Source organism: Eptesicus fuscus, chromosome 1 (genome assembly GCF_027574615.1).
Source record: "Eptesicus fuscus isolate TK198812 chromosome 1, DD_ASM_mEF_20220401, whole genome shotgun sequence".
Lineage (NCBI taxonomy): Eukaryota > Metazoa > Chordata > Mammalia > Chiroptera > Vespertilionidae > Eptesicus > Eptesicus fuscus.
In genome coordinates, this window is record NC_072473.1 from 126,075,104 (window position 1) to 126,091,202 (window position 16,099).

At 47.4% G+C, this 16,099-nt stretch overlaps 1 protein-coding gene across 1 annotated transcript; it reads left to right on the forward strand.

Moving 5' to 3' along the window:
- The first annotated feature begins 10,457 nt into the window (after positions 1-10,457).
- On the forward strand, positions 10,458-13,116 carry LOC103302495 (zinc finger X-linked protein ZXDB). Its single transcript, XM_054713671.1, is given in 2 exon segments — positions 10,458-11,087; positions 11,089-13,116. Coding segments are annotated over 2 exon segments (2,598 nt in total). The 3' UTR covers positions 13,057-13,116.
- Positions 13,117-16,099: the final 2,983 nt, after the last annotated feature.

Consider the following 16,099-nt stretch of genomic DNA (forward strand, 5'->3'; position numbering starts at 1 on the left):
AGACTGGAAGGGGGGGCAATTGGGGGCGATCAGACTAGCATGCAAAGTGGTTAGGGGCTATCAGGCAGATAGGGAGGTGAGCAGTTAGGAGCCAACGGTCCCGGATTGTGAGAGAGATGTCCGACTGTCGGTTTAGGCCCGATCCCACAGGGCAGTCGGACATCCCCTGAGGGGTCCCAGATTGAAGAGGGTGCAGGCTGGGCTGAGGGACAACCCTCCCCATGCACGAATTTCGTGCACCGGGCTACTAGTTCATATATAAAGTTTGTTATGCACATCAGCACTCCATCATCAAATGCTATTTTTAATATATTTTTATTGATTTCAGAGAGGAAGGGAGAAGGACAGAGAGATAAAAACATCAATGATGAGAGAGAATCATTGATTGGCTGCATCCTGCACACCCCTTACTGGTGGTTGAGCCTGAAATCTGGGCATGTGCCCTTGACTGGAATCGAACCCATGACCCTTCAGTCCATAGGCCAATGCTCTATCCACCAAGCCAAACCAGCTAAGGCACATTCATGGTATTTTACAAGCATTATTTCTTCTCTTAGATTGTGGTAAGAACACTTACCATGAGATCTATCCACGTGGCAAATTTTATTTTTAATATATTTTTATTGATTTCAGAGAGAAAGGGAGAGGGAGAGAGAGGTAGAAACATCAATGACCCTTGACCTCCTGATTCATAGGTTGACGCTTAACCACTGAGCCACCCAGGCCGGGCCACTTGGCAAATTTTAAATTATGCAATACATTATCGTTAACTATAGGCATACAAGTATCCAAAAATGGATTCATCCTATGAAACTAAAACTTTCTACATTGAAAAGCAATTCCCCATTTCCTCATCCCACTAGCACCTGGCAAATATCATTAAAATCTTGGTTTCACATGGCACGTGTACACTGTCCTGCTTTTTGTTATCATTAATATTGGGTATGTTCTGGTCAATTCATTCTTATTGTACAGAAAAAAAATTACTTTTTTTTATCAAGTTTTTCAAAGACAGAGTAGATCACAAAGCTTAAGGAATTTAATATTCTTGCAAGGGAATATATAACTTCAAAATGATTGGCCCATTCCAGAAGAAACCAGCTAGGAATTAAGTTCAACCACTTAAAATTGGTTGTTTTTTTAAATAACTATTGTTCAGATTATTACAATTGTTCCTCTTTCTTCCCCCCATAGCTCCCTCCACCCGGTTCCCACCCCACCCTCTGCCCTTAACCCCCCACTGTCCTCGTCCATAGGTGTATGATTTTTGTCCAGTCTCTTCCCACACCCCACACACCCCTTTTCCCCCAAGAATTGTCAGTCCACTCCCTTTCTATGCCCCTGATTCTATTATATTCACCAGTTTATTCTGTTCATTAGATTTTTTTATTCATTTGATTTTTAGATTCACTTGTTGATAGATATGTATTTGTTGTTCATAATTTTTATCTTTACCTTTTTCTTCTTCTTCCTCTTCTTAAAGAATACCTTTCAGCATTTCATATAATTCTGGTTTGGTGGTGATGAACTCCCTTAGCTTTTTCTTATCTGTGAAGCTCTTTATCTGCCCTTTAATTCTGAATGATAGCTTTGCTGGGTAGAGTAATCTTGGTTGTAGGTTCTTGCTATTCATCACTTTGAATATTTCTTGCCACTCCCATCTGGCCTGCATAGTTTCTGTTGAGAAATCAGCTGACAATCGTATGGGTGCTCCCTTGTAGGTAACTAACTGTTTTTCCCTTGCTGCTTTTAATATTCTTTGTCTTTTGCTCTTGGCATTTTAATTATGATGTGTCTTGGTGTGGTCCTCTTTGGATTCTTTTTGTTTGGGGTTCTCTTCACTTCCTGGACTTGTAAGTCTATTTCTTTCACCAGGTGGGGGAAGTTTCCTGTCATTATTTCTTCAAATAGGTTTTCAATATCTTGCTCTCTTTCTTCTTCTGGCACACCCATAATTCGGATGTTGGTACACTTGAAGTTGTCCCAGAGGCTCCTTACACTATCTTCATATTTTTGGATTCTTTTTTCTTTTTGCTTTTCTGGTTGGGTGTTTTTTGCTTCTTTGTATTTCACATTTTTGACTTGATTCTTGTGATCCTCTAGTCTGCTGTTGGATCTCTGTATATTATTCTTTTTTTTTTTGTATATTATTCTTTATTTCAGTAAGTGTATGCTTAATTTCTAGTTGGTCCTTTTTCATATCTTCGAGGGTCTCAGTAAACTTATCAGCCTTTTCTAGAAAATTCTTGAAAAACCTTATAACCATGGTTTTGAACTCTATATCCAGTAGTTTGCTTTCCTCCATTTCTTTCATCTGTGACCTGTTTCTTTGTCTCTGCATTTTGGCTGCTTCCCTCTGTTGATAGAGTGGCTTTGTGTGCTAGGTGTCCTATAGGGCCCAGTGGCTCAGCCTCCCCAGTTACCTGAGGTGGACACTATTGGTGCACCCCTTTGTGGGCTGTGTGCACAGTCTTGTTGTAGTTAAGCCTTGATTGTTGTTGGTATCACTGGGAGGAATTGAACTCCACGCCAATTGGCTGTGAGGATCAGCTGTGTCTACGATGGGAGAACTTCTGTGCTGAAGACACCCTTATGAGGCAAGACTTGCTTCAGTGGGGCTTTGGTGTTCACTGAGTCTGCCCCCTGAGTGTGTCCCTTACGGATCTGAGGAGTTGTAATCTGGATGGTCCCACTCTGACCACTGGGTACACTGGCTCTTGGATCTCCAAGGAGGTGCAAATTTAGCCTCTGCCTGAGGCCACCCAGCAGGAGCTACAGAGAGATATGCAGATTCCTCTTCTCAGTTTAGGGTTTGGAGGTGCCCAGATGAGGCCCAGCTGTGAAGCAATGTAAGCTGCTGTGGGGCCTTGGGCCTTCTTTTGGATGTTCTGGGTCTTTCTGACTCAGCTGCAGTTTGTTAGGTAATTTTAAATTTCAAAAGACCAGGCCATCCATATGCAAAAGCCTCTGCGCACAGCTTGGGAGGGGCGGGGTCTCAGGGCGGATCAAACAGCAATGGCTTCCTGTTAGCCCTGCCCTAAGAGGCCCCCTGGTCTCAGTGTCCCTTGGTAATCGCTGCAAGCACCTCTGAGAGAAAGCTGCCCTCAAGTCCCACCCGCTGCCAGACAGTCCAGTTTCTCCCCGTATGAGTCTGGGTCCCCAGAGTCTCACCTGGAACTGGAGTTCAGAGCAGTCGGGAGCTTGTGTCTCCCTCCCAATTGAAAAAACCGGCCGCATACTCAGTTGCCAGCCCTCTTCGTGCGTGCGCACATCTCCGTACTCTGCACTTTACTTCCGCAGCTCCTCTGAGTCTCAGTGTGCTTTTCTCTTTCCTTCTAGTTGTAGAATTTCCACTCAGCCAGCCTTCCTGTGGTTCTGGATGATGTCCCTTTTGTCTTTTAGTTGTAGTTTTGAAGTGGTTGTGCCAGGCAGCAGTTTAGGTGTTTACCTATGCCGCCATCTTGGTTTCTCCCCACTTAAAATTGTTTTTACAATAATCAGAACATTCAAAACCTCAAGGCTCAGGATCCCATAGATCAGGGCCTACCTTCTTGATAAACTTAGTTAAGTTTTAATGAGTAGAAACAAGATGGTTTGTGACACGTATGCTTCCTAAAAACTAGAATAGATTTTTTAAAAATATTTTTTATTGATTTTTTTACAGAGAGGAAGGGAGAGGGATAGTGAGTTAGAAACATCGATGAGAGAGAAACATCGATCAGCTGTTTCCCGCACACCCTCTACTGGGGATGTGCCCGCAACCAAGGTTAGGAGTAGAATAGATTTTTACTAAATAGTGGTATATCTTATGGTATATGTTCCTTAAAGGTTCAAATGTAAGAAATAAAAGGAAAAAAAAATCTCAGTTTCTTCAGCAAAATGAGATGCCATTACACACCTATTAGAATCTGGAATGCTGACTACATCAAATGTTGGTGAGAATGTGGAAGAGCAGAGCTCTCATTCATTGCTGGTGGGAATGCAAAAATGTACAGCCAATTTGGGAGGCTGTTTGGTGGCTTCTTACAAAACAAAACATACTAATACTCTGAGTATCCAGCAACCATGTTCCTTCATATTTACCAAAATGAGATTAAAACATATCCACGCAGCCCTAACCGGTTTGGCTCAGTGGATAGAGCGTCAGTCTGTGGACTGAAGGGTCCCAGTTTCAATTCCCGTCAAGGGCATGTACCTTGGTTGTGGGCACATCCCCAGTAGGGGGTGTGCAGGAGGAGCTGATCGATGTTTCTAACTCTCTATCCCTCTCCCCTCCTCTCTGTAAAAAAATAAATAAAATATATATTTTTAAAAATATCCACGCAAGCCGAAGCCGGTTTGGCTCAATGGATAGAGCGTCGGCCTGCAGACTCAAGGGTCCCGGGTTCGATTCCGGTCAAGGGCATGTACCTTGGTTGCGGGCACATCCCCAGTAGGGGGTGTGCAAGAGGCAGCTGATCGATGTTTCTCTCTCATCGATGTTTCTAACTCTCTATCCCTCTCTCTTCCTCTCTGTAAAAAATCAATAAAATATATTAAAAAAAATATCCACGCAAAAACCAGCACACATGTTTATAGCAGCTTTACTCAGAATTGTCAAAAGTTGGAAGCAATCAGGATGTCCTTCAGCAGATAAATGAGTAAACTATGGTACATACAGACAATGGAAAATTATTCAGTGCTAAAGAGAAATGAGTCATTAAGCCATGAAAAGTCACGCGGGAACTGTAAATGCATACTATGAAGTGGAAGAAGCCGGTCTGAAAAGAATACATAGTGTATAATTCCTACTAAATGAAATTCAAGAAAGGCCAAAACCATGGAGAAAGTAAAAAGATAAGCAGTTGCCAGGGGCTGGGGGAAGGATATATAGGCAGGAGACAGGAAATTTAGGGCAGTGAAACTACTCTGTATGATACTATAATGATGGATATATGTCATTATATATTTGTTCAAACCAACAGCATGTATAATACCAAGAGTAAACTGTAATATAAACCATGGCTTTGACTGATTATGAAGTGTCAAAGCAGGTTCATCAATTGTGATAAATGTGCCGCTCTGATAGGGGATGCTTTTAATGGGGGAGACTATGCATACACGAAGCCAGGGTTATATAGGAAATCTCTGTACATTCCCCTAATTTTTACAGTGAATCCAAAGCTGCTCTAAAAATAATGTCTTAATAAAAATAAATCCCTGCCTCTATGAGTTTGACAATTATAGATTTTATATAAATGGAATCATACAGTATTTGTTATTCTGTGACTGGCCCGTTTCACTGAGCATTATGTCCTCAAGGCTATCCATGGTGATCAGCAAGAAAGGTTTTCTTGTGTGTTAAGGCTTTATTCTACTGTATGTATATACCACATTTTCTTTTTTTTAATATATTCTATTTATTTTTTTTTTTACAGGAGGAAAGGAGAGGGATAAAGAGTTAGAAACAAAGATGAGAGAGAAACATGCATTAGCTGCCTCCTGCATACACCCCACTGGGGATGTGCCCGCAACCAAGGTACATGCCCTTGACCGGAATCAAACTTGGGACCCTTCAGTCCGCAGGCCAACGCTCTATCCACTGAGCAAAACCAGCTAGGGCCCACATTTTCTTTATTAGTTTATCTGTTAATGGACATTCAAGTTGCTTTCACATCTTAGCTATTGTCAACAATGTTGCAATAATGCTGGGAGTGCTAATATCTTTTAAAGATCTTGATTTCAATGCTTGTGGGTATGTTGTTGTTGTTATTATTATTATTATCATTATTATTATTATTATTATTATTATTACTTAGGGAGAGTGGAAAAGAGAGGGAAAGACAGAGAGAAACATCGATGTGAGAGAAACACATCGGTTGGTTGCCTCCTGCAGGAGCCCTGACTGGGGCCCGGACTGGGGAGGAACTTGCAACCAAGGTACATGCCCTTGACCAGAATTGAACCCAGGACCCATTGGTCTGCAGGCTGACACTCTATCCACTGAGCCAAACCAGCTAGGGCTATTCTTGTATATATGCTATATACCCAGAAGTGGGATTGCTAGATGACGTGTAGTTTTATTTTACTTTTCTGAGAAACCTCCATACTATTTTCATAGCAGCTGGGCCATTTTACATTCCCATCAATAGTGTAAAAAAGGTTTCGATTTCTCCATGTCTTCATCCACACTTTTTATCTTCTTTTTTTATTTAGCCACGCTAACAGGTGTCTGGCAATGCCTCATCGTGCTTTTGTTTTGCATTTCCCTGGTAATTAGTGATACTGAGCATCTTTTCATATACCTGTTGGTGTTTGTAGGGTTCTTTGTAGGCATGTCTATTCAAGTACTTTGCCTATTTTTAGTTGAGTTATTTGTATTTTTTTCTATTGAATTGTACAAATTCCTTATATATTTTCAATATTATCCCCTTATCAGTTATATGGTTGCCAAGTAGTTTCTTCCATTCCATGAGTTGTGTTTTTCCTTTGTTGTGCAGAGAGGTTTTAAGTTTGATAGACACATCAAACTAGTTAGATGTTGTCTACTTTGGCTTTTGCTTGCCTGTGCTTTTGGTGTTACATCAAAAAAAATCATCGGCCAGATTGATGTCCAGAAGTTTCCCTAATATTTTCTTCTAGGAGTTTTACAATTTGAGGTATTGAACTTGTTTTTACCTATTTTAAATTAATTTCTGGGAAGGATGTTAGATAAGGGTTCAATTTCATAAATGAATGTTTTAACACTATTAAATCTCCCAATCCACGAATATGTCTCTCCATTTTATTTTTGTCTTTTGACTTTCATCAATGTTTTGTAGTTTCCCATGTACATTTCCTTAGTTAAGTTTAGTCTTAAATATTTTATACCCTTTTATGCTATGGTAAATAGGATTATTCCACCCTAGGTGGTTTTGCTCAATGGACAGTGTTGGCCCTTGGATTGAAGGGTCCCGGGTTCAATTCTGGTCAAGGGTAGGTACCTGGGTTGTGGGCTTAATCACTGTCCCTTGTCCAGGCTGGTGCAGGAGGCAACCAATCCATGTGTCTCTCTCACATCCATGTTTCTCTCTCTGTCTCTCCCCCTCCCTTCCACTTTCTCTAAAAATCAATGGAAAAATATGCTCCAGTGAGGATTAAATAAATAAATAAAATTATTTCCTTTATTTTTATTTTTGACTAGAGGCCCGATGCATGAAATTCGTGTAAGTGTAGGCCTTTGCAGCCACGGTGGATGCCTCGATCCCTCCCTCACAGCCGTGATGGCTGCCTTGATCGCGCAGCTGCAGCCCCAGCTTCATCCGGAAGGTCGTCCAGAAGGATGTCCGGACAGTTGTTTGGTCGATTTGCATATTACACTTTTATTATTATAGATAGTTGATTGTTAATGTTTAGATACAACTAGTTTTCATATGTTGATGTTTTCAGGAACTACACTGAATTCATTTATTAGTTCTAACAGTCTTTGTGAAGAGTTTTAAGATTTGTTTATGTACAAGAGCATGTCATCAGCAAACCTGTTTCACATCGTTCTTTTCACATGGGATGGCTTTTATTTCTTTTCTTGCCTAATTGCAGCATTGTTCACAGCAGTGGTCATAAACTAATAGCAACCATTAGTGTTCATCAACTATAGAATGGCATAATCAGATCATAATCACTTTGCTAAAATTATACACTGGAATTCTAGTCAACAATAGAGACAAAGGATCTATAGCTACTGTGAAAGACATGGATGAAGTCTCTCAAATTTGATACAGAATGGCAGAGGGAGCTATAAAAGGAAGCATGCAGTAAAATTTGGTTTATACACTGAGTGGCCAGATTATTATGATCTCTGAACGCATAATAATCTGGCCACTCAGTGTATATCCTATATAATAAAAAACTAATATCCAAATTGTCCCCTCGACCAGGAGTTCGACCAGCAGGCAGGCAGGCCAACCGCCCATGTCCCCTCCCCCTGGCCAGGCTGGCCAGACCCCACCCATGCACGAATTCATGCACTGGGCCTCTAATATATACATACACTGAGTGGCCAGATTATTAGGTGTTCATAGATCATAATAAGCTGGCCACTCAGTGTATAACAATATAAAGTGGGAACCTATTAAGAAAAAGCACTGAGATGATTGTCACAAAGTCAGGATAATAAAAAATATCCATTGGAGAGGGAGTGGGTTATGATTGGAAGGAATTCTAGAAGACTGGCAACAGTTTATTTCTTGACCTTGGTCTCCTGGTCACATGGGTGTTTGCTTTCATAAAGTATCTACTTGGCAGATATGTTGTGTGTACTCCTCTGTATCTCAGAGTTGAAAAACACGTCCCCATCCTCAACTCCCACCCCAAAAAAGGAATACAAAGAAAAACATGTGAAGTAGAAATTTTGATGAGGTTTCAATTGTTATGGATGAAAAACTTGATCTCCTAATCAAAGATGAGCAAGTGTACATTATCATTAAGAGAGGGGGGAAGCAGGGATTCTTTAAACTCTAGGTACCCCATAATCAAATCATGTATCTAAACCTCTCTCTTGCCAGATATTTCACCCTATATTTATATCGATTCCCAACTCACTGATGAGAAAATGGGGGATCATCATCATCAATGATAAGATCATGAGGCATCACAGGCCAAATGCATTACAGTGAGACTGGGCCTCCACAACTATATGCCAGCAGGTGCGGGCGGTGAAGGTGAGGGTGGGGTGTATGGCACGTGGTCATCTGTGCATTCTTCTTGGGAGACTTCACTGCAGTGACTTAGGGTTTCACTTTATCACATTCAACAGCTGCTCCTGCCGAGAGACCTCCCTGAGCTAGAGATTCTAGAGCAGTGGTTCTCAACCTTTCTAATGCCTCGACCCATTAATACAGCTCCTCATGTTGTGGTGACCCCCAACCATAAAGTTATTTTCGTTGCTACTTCATAACTGTAATGTTGCTACTGTTCATGAATCTCTACAGAGAACCGCTAGCAGGGTTGCCTAAGACCATTGGAAATCACAGATATTTACATTACGATTCATTAGCAGTAGCAACATTACAGTTATGAAGTAGCAACGAAAATAATTTTATGGTTGGGGGTCACCACAACATGAGGAACTGTATTAAAGGGTCGCGGCGTTAGAAAGGTTGAGAACCACTGGTCTAGAGTAAGCTTGGGACTGCCTTATTCTCCTTTGAGACTGGACACAACATTGACCATGGCAGAAGCAATGGTGGAAGTGCAGAGTGGGTGGGTTTAGGTTGGGCCCTGTACAGGAAGAACCCTGGAGTGGGTTGGGTTTTGCAGGTTTCAGTGTAAACGGCGTCATCCTCCAGGCTGTGCATTTCAAGGCTGAAGTGCTCCTCTGTTTTGGCCCCATCTCTTACTGGTTCTAAACTCTGCACCAGAGAAAGACAACAAAATCAGGGCCCAGCTGGGTGTGGCTCAGCGACTGAGAATCCACCTGGGACCTAAGAGGTCACCTGTTTGATTCCCTGTCAGGGCACATGGCCCGATTGCGGGTTCGGTCCCCCGTGTGGGGCGCGCAGGAGGCAGCCAATCAATGGTTCTCTCTCATCATGGATGTTTCCCTCTCTCTCTCCTTCTCCCCTCTTCTCTGATATCATTAAATATTTATTTTTGAAATATATTTTATTTATTTTTACAGAGAAGGATAGAGAGTTAGAAACATCGATGAGAGAGAAACATCGATCAGCTGCCTCCTGCACACCTCCTACTGCGGAAGTGCCCGCAACCAAGGTACATGCCCTTGACCGGAATCGAACCTGGGACCCTTTGAGTCCGCAGGCCGATGCTCTATCCACTGAGCCAAACCGGTTAGGGCTAAAGATTTCTTTAAAAATATATATTAGGTACCAAATTTTCCTGGTCAGGACAGTTGTGGATACGGAAGTTGCCCAGAAAGCAAACAAACAAAAAAGACGTCACTTTCGGGAGGATTGCCGGCACTGGGTAGACTGAGGCTGACACAGACTGTGTCCTCTGAGGAATACCGCGCCGTCCATCCAGCCGTCCGTCCGTCCGTCCGTCCAGCCGATCAGTGCTCACACGGGAGAAGCACTAGCCCGGGCTGAGCCCCGGAGGGTGGGTGTTGGCGGTGGGTGACAGACAGGGTGAGGGGGACCCGGGCTGCAGTGGGCAGACAGACAGACACACCTCTGGGCACTGCAGCCGCCTCCACGGGAGCTGTCAGCGCCCTTCACCTGGGAGGCGGCGGCGTTCCCCCTGAAGTGACTGGGGGGGCGGGAGGCGCCGCCGCGGGGCTTTCCAGCGCGTTCGCGGCCCCGACCCCGGCCCCGGCCCCGGCCCACGGCGTGTAAACGGCCGTGGCGCTCCCACGTTTTCGGAGCTGATAGGGCGGGTCCGTGCGCGCTGCACTCGCCTCCGGAGCGTGTTCGGGCCCGCGGCAGGGGGCGGGGTCGCACCTCCTCCCGGCGCCGGCGCCAGCGGAGCCTGCGGACGCCGCCATGGAAATCCCGGGGCTGCTCCCGGCCCGCGGGGCGCCGCAGGCCGGCGGCGCCCGCAGCCCCGCGGGCGGCGGCCGCGTCCACGGCGCCCTCGACCCGCGGGCCGGCCAGGCCCCCGCGCGCCGCCTCCTGCTGCTGCGGGGCCCCCAAGATGGCGGGCGCGGGCGGCGGCGCCAGGAGGCCCGCGCGGCCTCGCGGGGCCCAGGCCCCAGCCCTCTGGCGCCCAGGCCCGGGCCGGCTGCGGGCGGCGGCGGCGGCGGCGGCGGCGGCGACGACTTCTTCCTGGTGCTGCTGGACCCGGTGGGTGGCGACGTGGGGCCCGCGGGCGGCGGCGGCCAGGCCGCGGGGCCCGTGTGGAGGGAGGAGGCCGGGCCGGGCCCCGGGCCCCGGGGGGGCGAGGGCGGCGCGAACCCCGCGGGCCGCCCCGCGCCGGGGCCCCGCTGCCTGTCGGCGCTCCCGGCCGCGCTCCCCGCCCCGGCGCCGGCCCCGCCGCGGGCCGCCCCGCTCCCCGGGCCGGGCCTGGGCCCCGCCGCGGCCTTCGCGGGCACCGTGACCCTCCACAGCCAGAACCTGCTGCTGCGCTTCGAGAACGGCGTCCTGACCCTCGCCGCGCCCCCGCCGCCGCCGCCGCCGCCGCCCGCCGCCCCCGCCGCCCGCCTGGGAGCCGGGGGTCGCGCCCGCCCCGCCGCCCGCGCCGCAGCCCGCGGGCCCGATCGCGCCCCCGGCCGGGGCCCCGCACGCCGCGCAGCCCGGCGACTGCCCCGAGCGGCCGCCCGACCTGCTGCTGGCCGAGCCCGCCGAGCCCGCGGAGCCCGCGCCCGAGGAGGAGGCGGAGGCCGAGGCGCCGGCCCCGGCCCCGGCCCCGGCCGCCCCGAGCCCCCGCGCGCCGCCCCTGGGCCCCGCCACCACCGCCGCCGCCGCCGCCGCCGCCGCGGGCCTGCTGCTGTACCTGTGCCCCGAGGCGCAGTGCGGCCAGACCTTCGCCAAGAAGCACCAGCTGAAGGTGCACCTGCTGACGCACAGCAGCAGCCAGGGCCAGCGGCCCTTCAAGTGCCCGCTGGGCGGCTGCGGCTGGACCTTCACCACGTCCTACAAGCTCAAGCGGCACCTGCAGTCGCACGACAAGCTGCGGCCCTTCGGCTGCCCGGCGCAGGGCTGCGGCAAGAGCTTCACCACCGTGTACAACCTCAAGGCGCACATGAAGGGCCACGAGCAGGAGAACTCCTTCAAGTGCGAGGTGTGCGAGGACAGCTTCCCCACGCAGGCCAAGCTCAGCGCCCACCAGCGCAGCCACTTCGAGCCCGAGCGGCCCTACCAGTGCGCCTTCTCGGGCTGCAAGAAGACCTTCATCACCGTCAGCGCCCTCTTCTCGCACAACCGCGCCCACTTCCGCGAGCAGGAGCTCTTCTCCTGCTCCTTCCCGGGCTGCAGCAAGCAGTACGACAAGGCCTGCCGCCTCAAGATCCACCTGCGCAGCCACACGGGCGAGAGGCCCTTCCTGTGCGACTTCGACGGCTGCGGCTGGACCTTCACCAGCATGTCCAAGCTGCTCAGGCACAAGAGGAAGCACGACGACGACCGCAGGTTCCTGTGCCCCGTGCAGGGCTGCGGCAAGTCCTTCACCAGGGCCGAGCACCTCAAGGGCCACAGCATCACCCACCTGGGCACCAAGCCCTTCGTGTGCCCCGTGGAGGGCTGCTCCGCCCGCTTCTCCGCGCGCAGCAGCCTCTACATCCACTCCAAGAAGCACCTGCAGGACGGGGACACCTGGAAGAGCCGCTGCCCCGTCTCCGCCTGCAACAAGCTCTTCACCTCCAAGCACAGCATGAAGACGCACATGGCCAAGAGGCACCACCTGGGCCCGGACCTCCTGGCGCAGCTGGAGGCGGCCAGCGCGCTGACGCCCAGCAGCGAGCTCACCAGCCAGGGCCAGAGCGACCTCAGCGACGCCGAGCTGGTGTCCCTCTTCGCCGAGGGGCCCGGGGGCGGGGGCGGCGGCGGCGGCGGCGGCGGCGGGGGCGGGCAGCACGGGTCCGCCGCGGTGCTGGACACGGCCCTGGTCAACTCGGGCATCTTGACCATCGACGTGGCCTCCGTGAGCCCCACGCTGGCCGGGAGCCTCCCCGCCGGCGGCCACAGCAGCGCCTCCGTGGGGCAGCCCGTGGACCCGCGGGCGCTGATGGCCACCGCCGACCTCCCTCAGAGCCTGGACACCTCTCTGTTCTTTGGCACGACGGCCACCGGCTTTCAGCAGAGCCCCTTGGACCTGGACGACGGGTCCGGGCCGGGCGCGGGGCCCTTGGGGTCTCTGGGCTCTTTGGCCCTGAAAACCTCCGGCCAGGAGCCCCAGGCCCTGACGCCCAGCAGCAAGCTGACCGCGGACACCGACGCGCTGACCCCGTCCAGCACCCTCTGCGAGAACAGCGTCTCCGAGCTGCTGGCGCCCTCCAAGGCCGACTGGGCCGTCCACCCCGACTCGGACTTCTTCGCGCAGGAGGAGGACGACACCCAGTTCGGCTTCTCCCATCCCGCAGGGAGCCATGGCTGCCCCAAAGAGACGGACCTCATCACGGTGACCGGCAGCTCCTTTCTGGTATGAGCCCGCGCCCTGCATTCCTCGCCACGCCGCGCGGCGCCCGTGTCTTCGTTGCACGCGATGTTGAGGACGCTCTGGACTCGGTGTGGAACTGCGGCCCTTCCTCTGGGCTTTCAAAGAGAACTCGGCCCCGGGCTGTGCGTTTGCAGCTTTCAATTCTGACCTTGAATCTGGAACTGTTGAGTTGAGTGACCCTGAGCAAGTCACTTAACCTATCTGAGCCTTAATGTCCTTATTTATACAATGAGGTCGTTTCAATAGATTGCTTCTGAGGTCCTCTGAGCTCTGTGATTCCTTGATAATATACTTCTTTTCATAAAAAAATGACATTTTCAGTAACGGTGTTGCATGTACTTTTTCAAAAAACATGCATAAAACACAATAAGCATCTATGTTTTTGGCGCCCAACTTCAACAGTTATTAATTCATGAACAATTTTGTTTAGCTAATCTCCACTTTAACCCTCTTGCAGTATTTTTTGGAGTAAATATCAGACATCACATCATTTTATGGTTGATTTCAACCGTTAATACTCAATGTATAGTTCTATACGTTATGGGTTCTTTTAGGAAAATAAAAACCCTACAATTCCATTATCATACTTAAAGTTAACAGTAACTTCTTAATAGTAGTAATAAATGTTCCGTCAGGGTTCCAATATCCAGTTTTTTCATAAATGCTAGGTTGTTTTAATATTTTTAATAATTAGAATACTTTAAGTCTCTTAAGTGTCTTTTTTATTCTTTCTTAAAATATTAACTTTTTATTTTTCAATTACATTTGTCATACAACATATTTCACTGTACAACATAGTTACCTGCCATTTAAATAAGTTACAAAGTGATCACCCCCAGAGGTGTCTTTTTAATCTATATATTTCCCCCTTTGCCTACTTTTCTTGCAGTTTTATTCCTTGAAAGAATGAGGTGGTTTCACATGTACCATTTGCCACCGTCTTAGGTTTTGTTGATGACATCCCTCTGGTGTTAAGTTCCTCTTTTCTCTGTTTCCTTAACTTTATAGTTGGATCTAGGGAGTTGGTTAGACTGGAAATACGGCTTTTTGTGCAGGCATGTTTTATAGGCTATGTTGTGCTCATTTATCAGTAGCACATAATGTCTCGTGTTAATCTCGAGATATCCACAGCTGCTGCTGTTCATTGCATTAATTCATGATTACTTGTGCTTCGGATATCATGAATTGTTCTTGTAGAGTTACTGTTAGCGGAGGAAGATATGCTGTTTAAGGCATTTGTAAAAGATTAATAGAAATATTATTCAATGCCAAAATATTTTCTTAAGTAATGATAGAACTAGCGAGAAGAAAAGATAACAAAAATATGTTGGCTGTCCTCAAGTTTATCTTTCTGACCTCTTTTGAAATGGGAGGCTTGTAGAAATGGCCAGCTAGGTCTTTGACATGAAATGGACCCAGGGTCAAATTTGTGGTGGATGAGTGGCCTTGAATAAATTAGTGTCACCAAGCCTCAGTTTCCTAGCTGTCAAATGGCCATAGAAATGCACACACATAGTTAACACCCCTTAGACTTTTCCAGTTATTAATATGTAAAGAAAAATATTTGTGTGGGTGTATTTTGATGAACTTACATAATCTTTTTACCCTCTTATTCCTTCCTGCTATAAGGGAAAAAGTGGAATAATTTAGTCCTGTTCATGTTCAGACAATAAGGTTTTTAAGGGTTAAGGTGAAGCAGGATCGGGAATCTATGTATTCCCTCCGATGAACAGTTCCCTCCCCAGGAGTTTCTGTGGGGAAATGCTGGGAGACATTCCTCACAGTTACTTCCGCATCCCTCTCCATTAGGTCAGTTTGACACCATCTTCTCTCTGTTTCCAAAGTCAGACTTCACTGTGACTGTGGATCCTGCCGTTGCGTGAGTCACTGAGAATGGAGCAGGGTTCCTCCTGTCCGGTCTGGAGAGCTCATTGTTTGCACTTGCCCAGAGTTGGAAGGAAAGATTGAATTTGAATATTGTGTAAAGTGTCGCCTTATATGAGTAGAGTATTTTGAATTTTTTTCTTTTTTAATTTTTTTTTTCTTTATTGGTTCAGGTATTACATATGTGTCCTTATCGCCCCATTGTCCCCCCCCCCACCCACTCATGCCCTCACCCCCTGGTGGTCTGTGTCCATTGGGCATTTTGAATTTTGTGGAACTAAAGTCCAACTCACATTCAAAGTGGACTTTAGCCAGTGACTTACAGCTTTAAAAAAAAAAGAAAAATTCTTTTCGCCTCTCCCTTCCCACTCATCCAACTTTCACGACTCGTTCCTGTGTTATAATTAGCTGCTGTTTTCCACTTTAATTTGGTTGATTACTTTCTGCTTTCTTCCCACTCCACTCTTTTGCATGCACATTCCGGTTCTTGCCAGACTTTTCTTTTTTCTTCTTAAGTAGTTAGATCTCTTCCTGCCACTATCCTTCAGACATTTGCCTCATGGCCCATTTTCTGCCAATGATGACATTTGCTGAGTATACACTGCAGTTCTGTGTGTACAGTAAGAAGTTATTTTCTGAGCTTAGATAATAATTCGTGTGTATGTGATGTGATGCAGATAACAGGAGATTATTTTCTATACTGTTCAGATGAGAAGTAGATTTCGGTTTCATTATTTCCATTTTTTAAATGTTTTTGCAAAGGAGTTCTGCTAATTAATACTTGCTCTAGTTTATTAGTCCAATAGTGTTTGCATGTGAATGTCTATGGATGGCAGTTATTGTAGCACTTCGGCAGTGCACTAAATATTTTCCACTTTGAAATGTTTCTGTAGTGTGTGTGTTGGGTATACACACATATATTTTTACAGTGGTTGTATTCATTTATTGAACAGAAATTAGTCATACTTTTTGCTCAGAATTTCATTGTGTCTACTTATTCACTTATTTTCTCTCTTTACTTTGGAAATATTTATATTCATAAAGTACATTTCAAAAAATATTGTCAATCATTAAAGCCTCTTAAATAGACCACTATTTTTCATGTCTGACAGATATGTGTGTTATGTATTAAAATGAACACACAAGT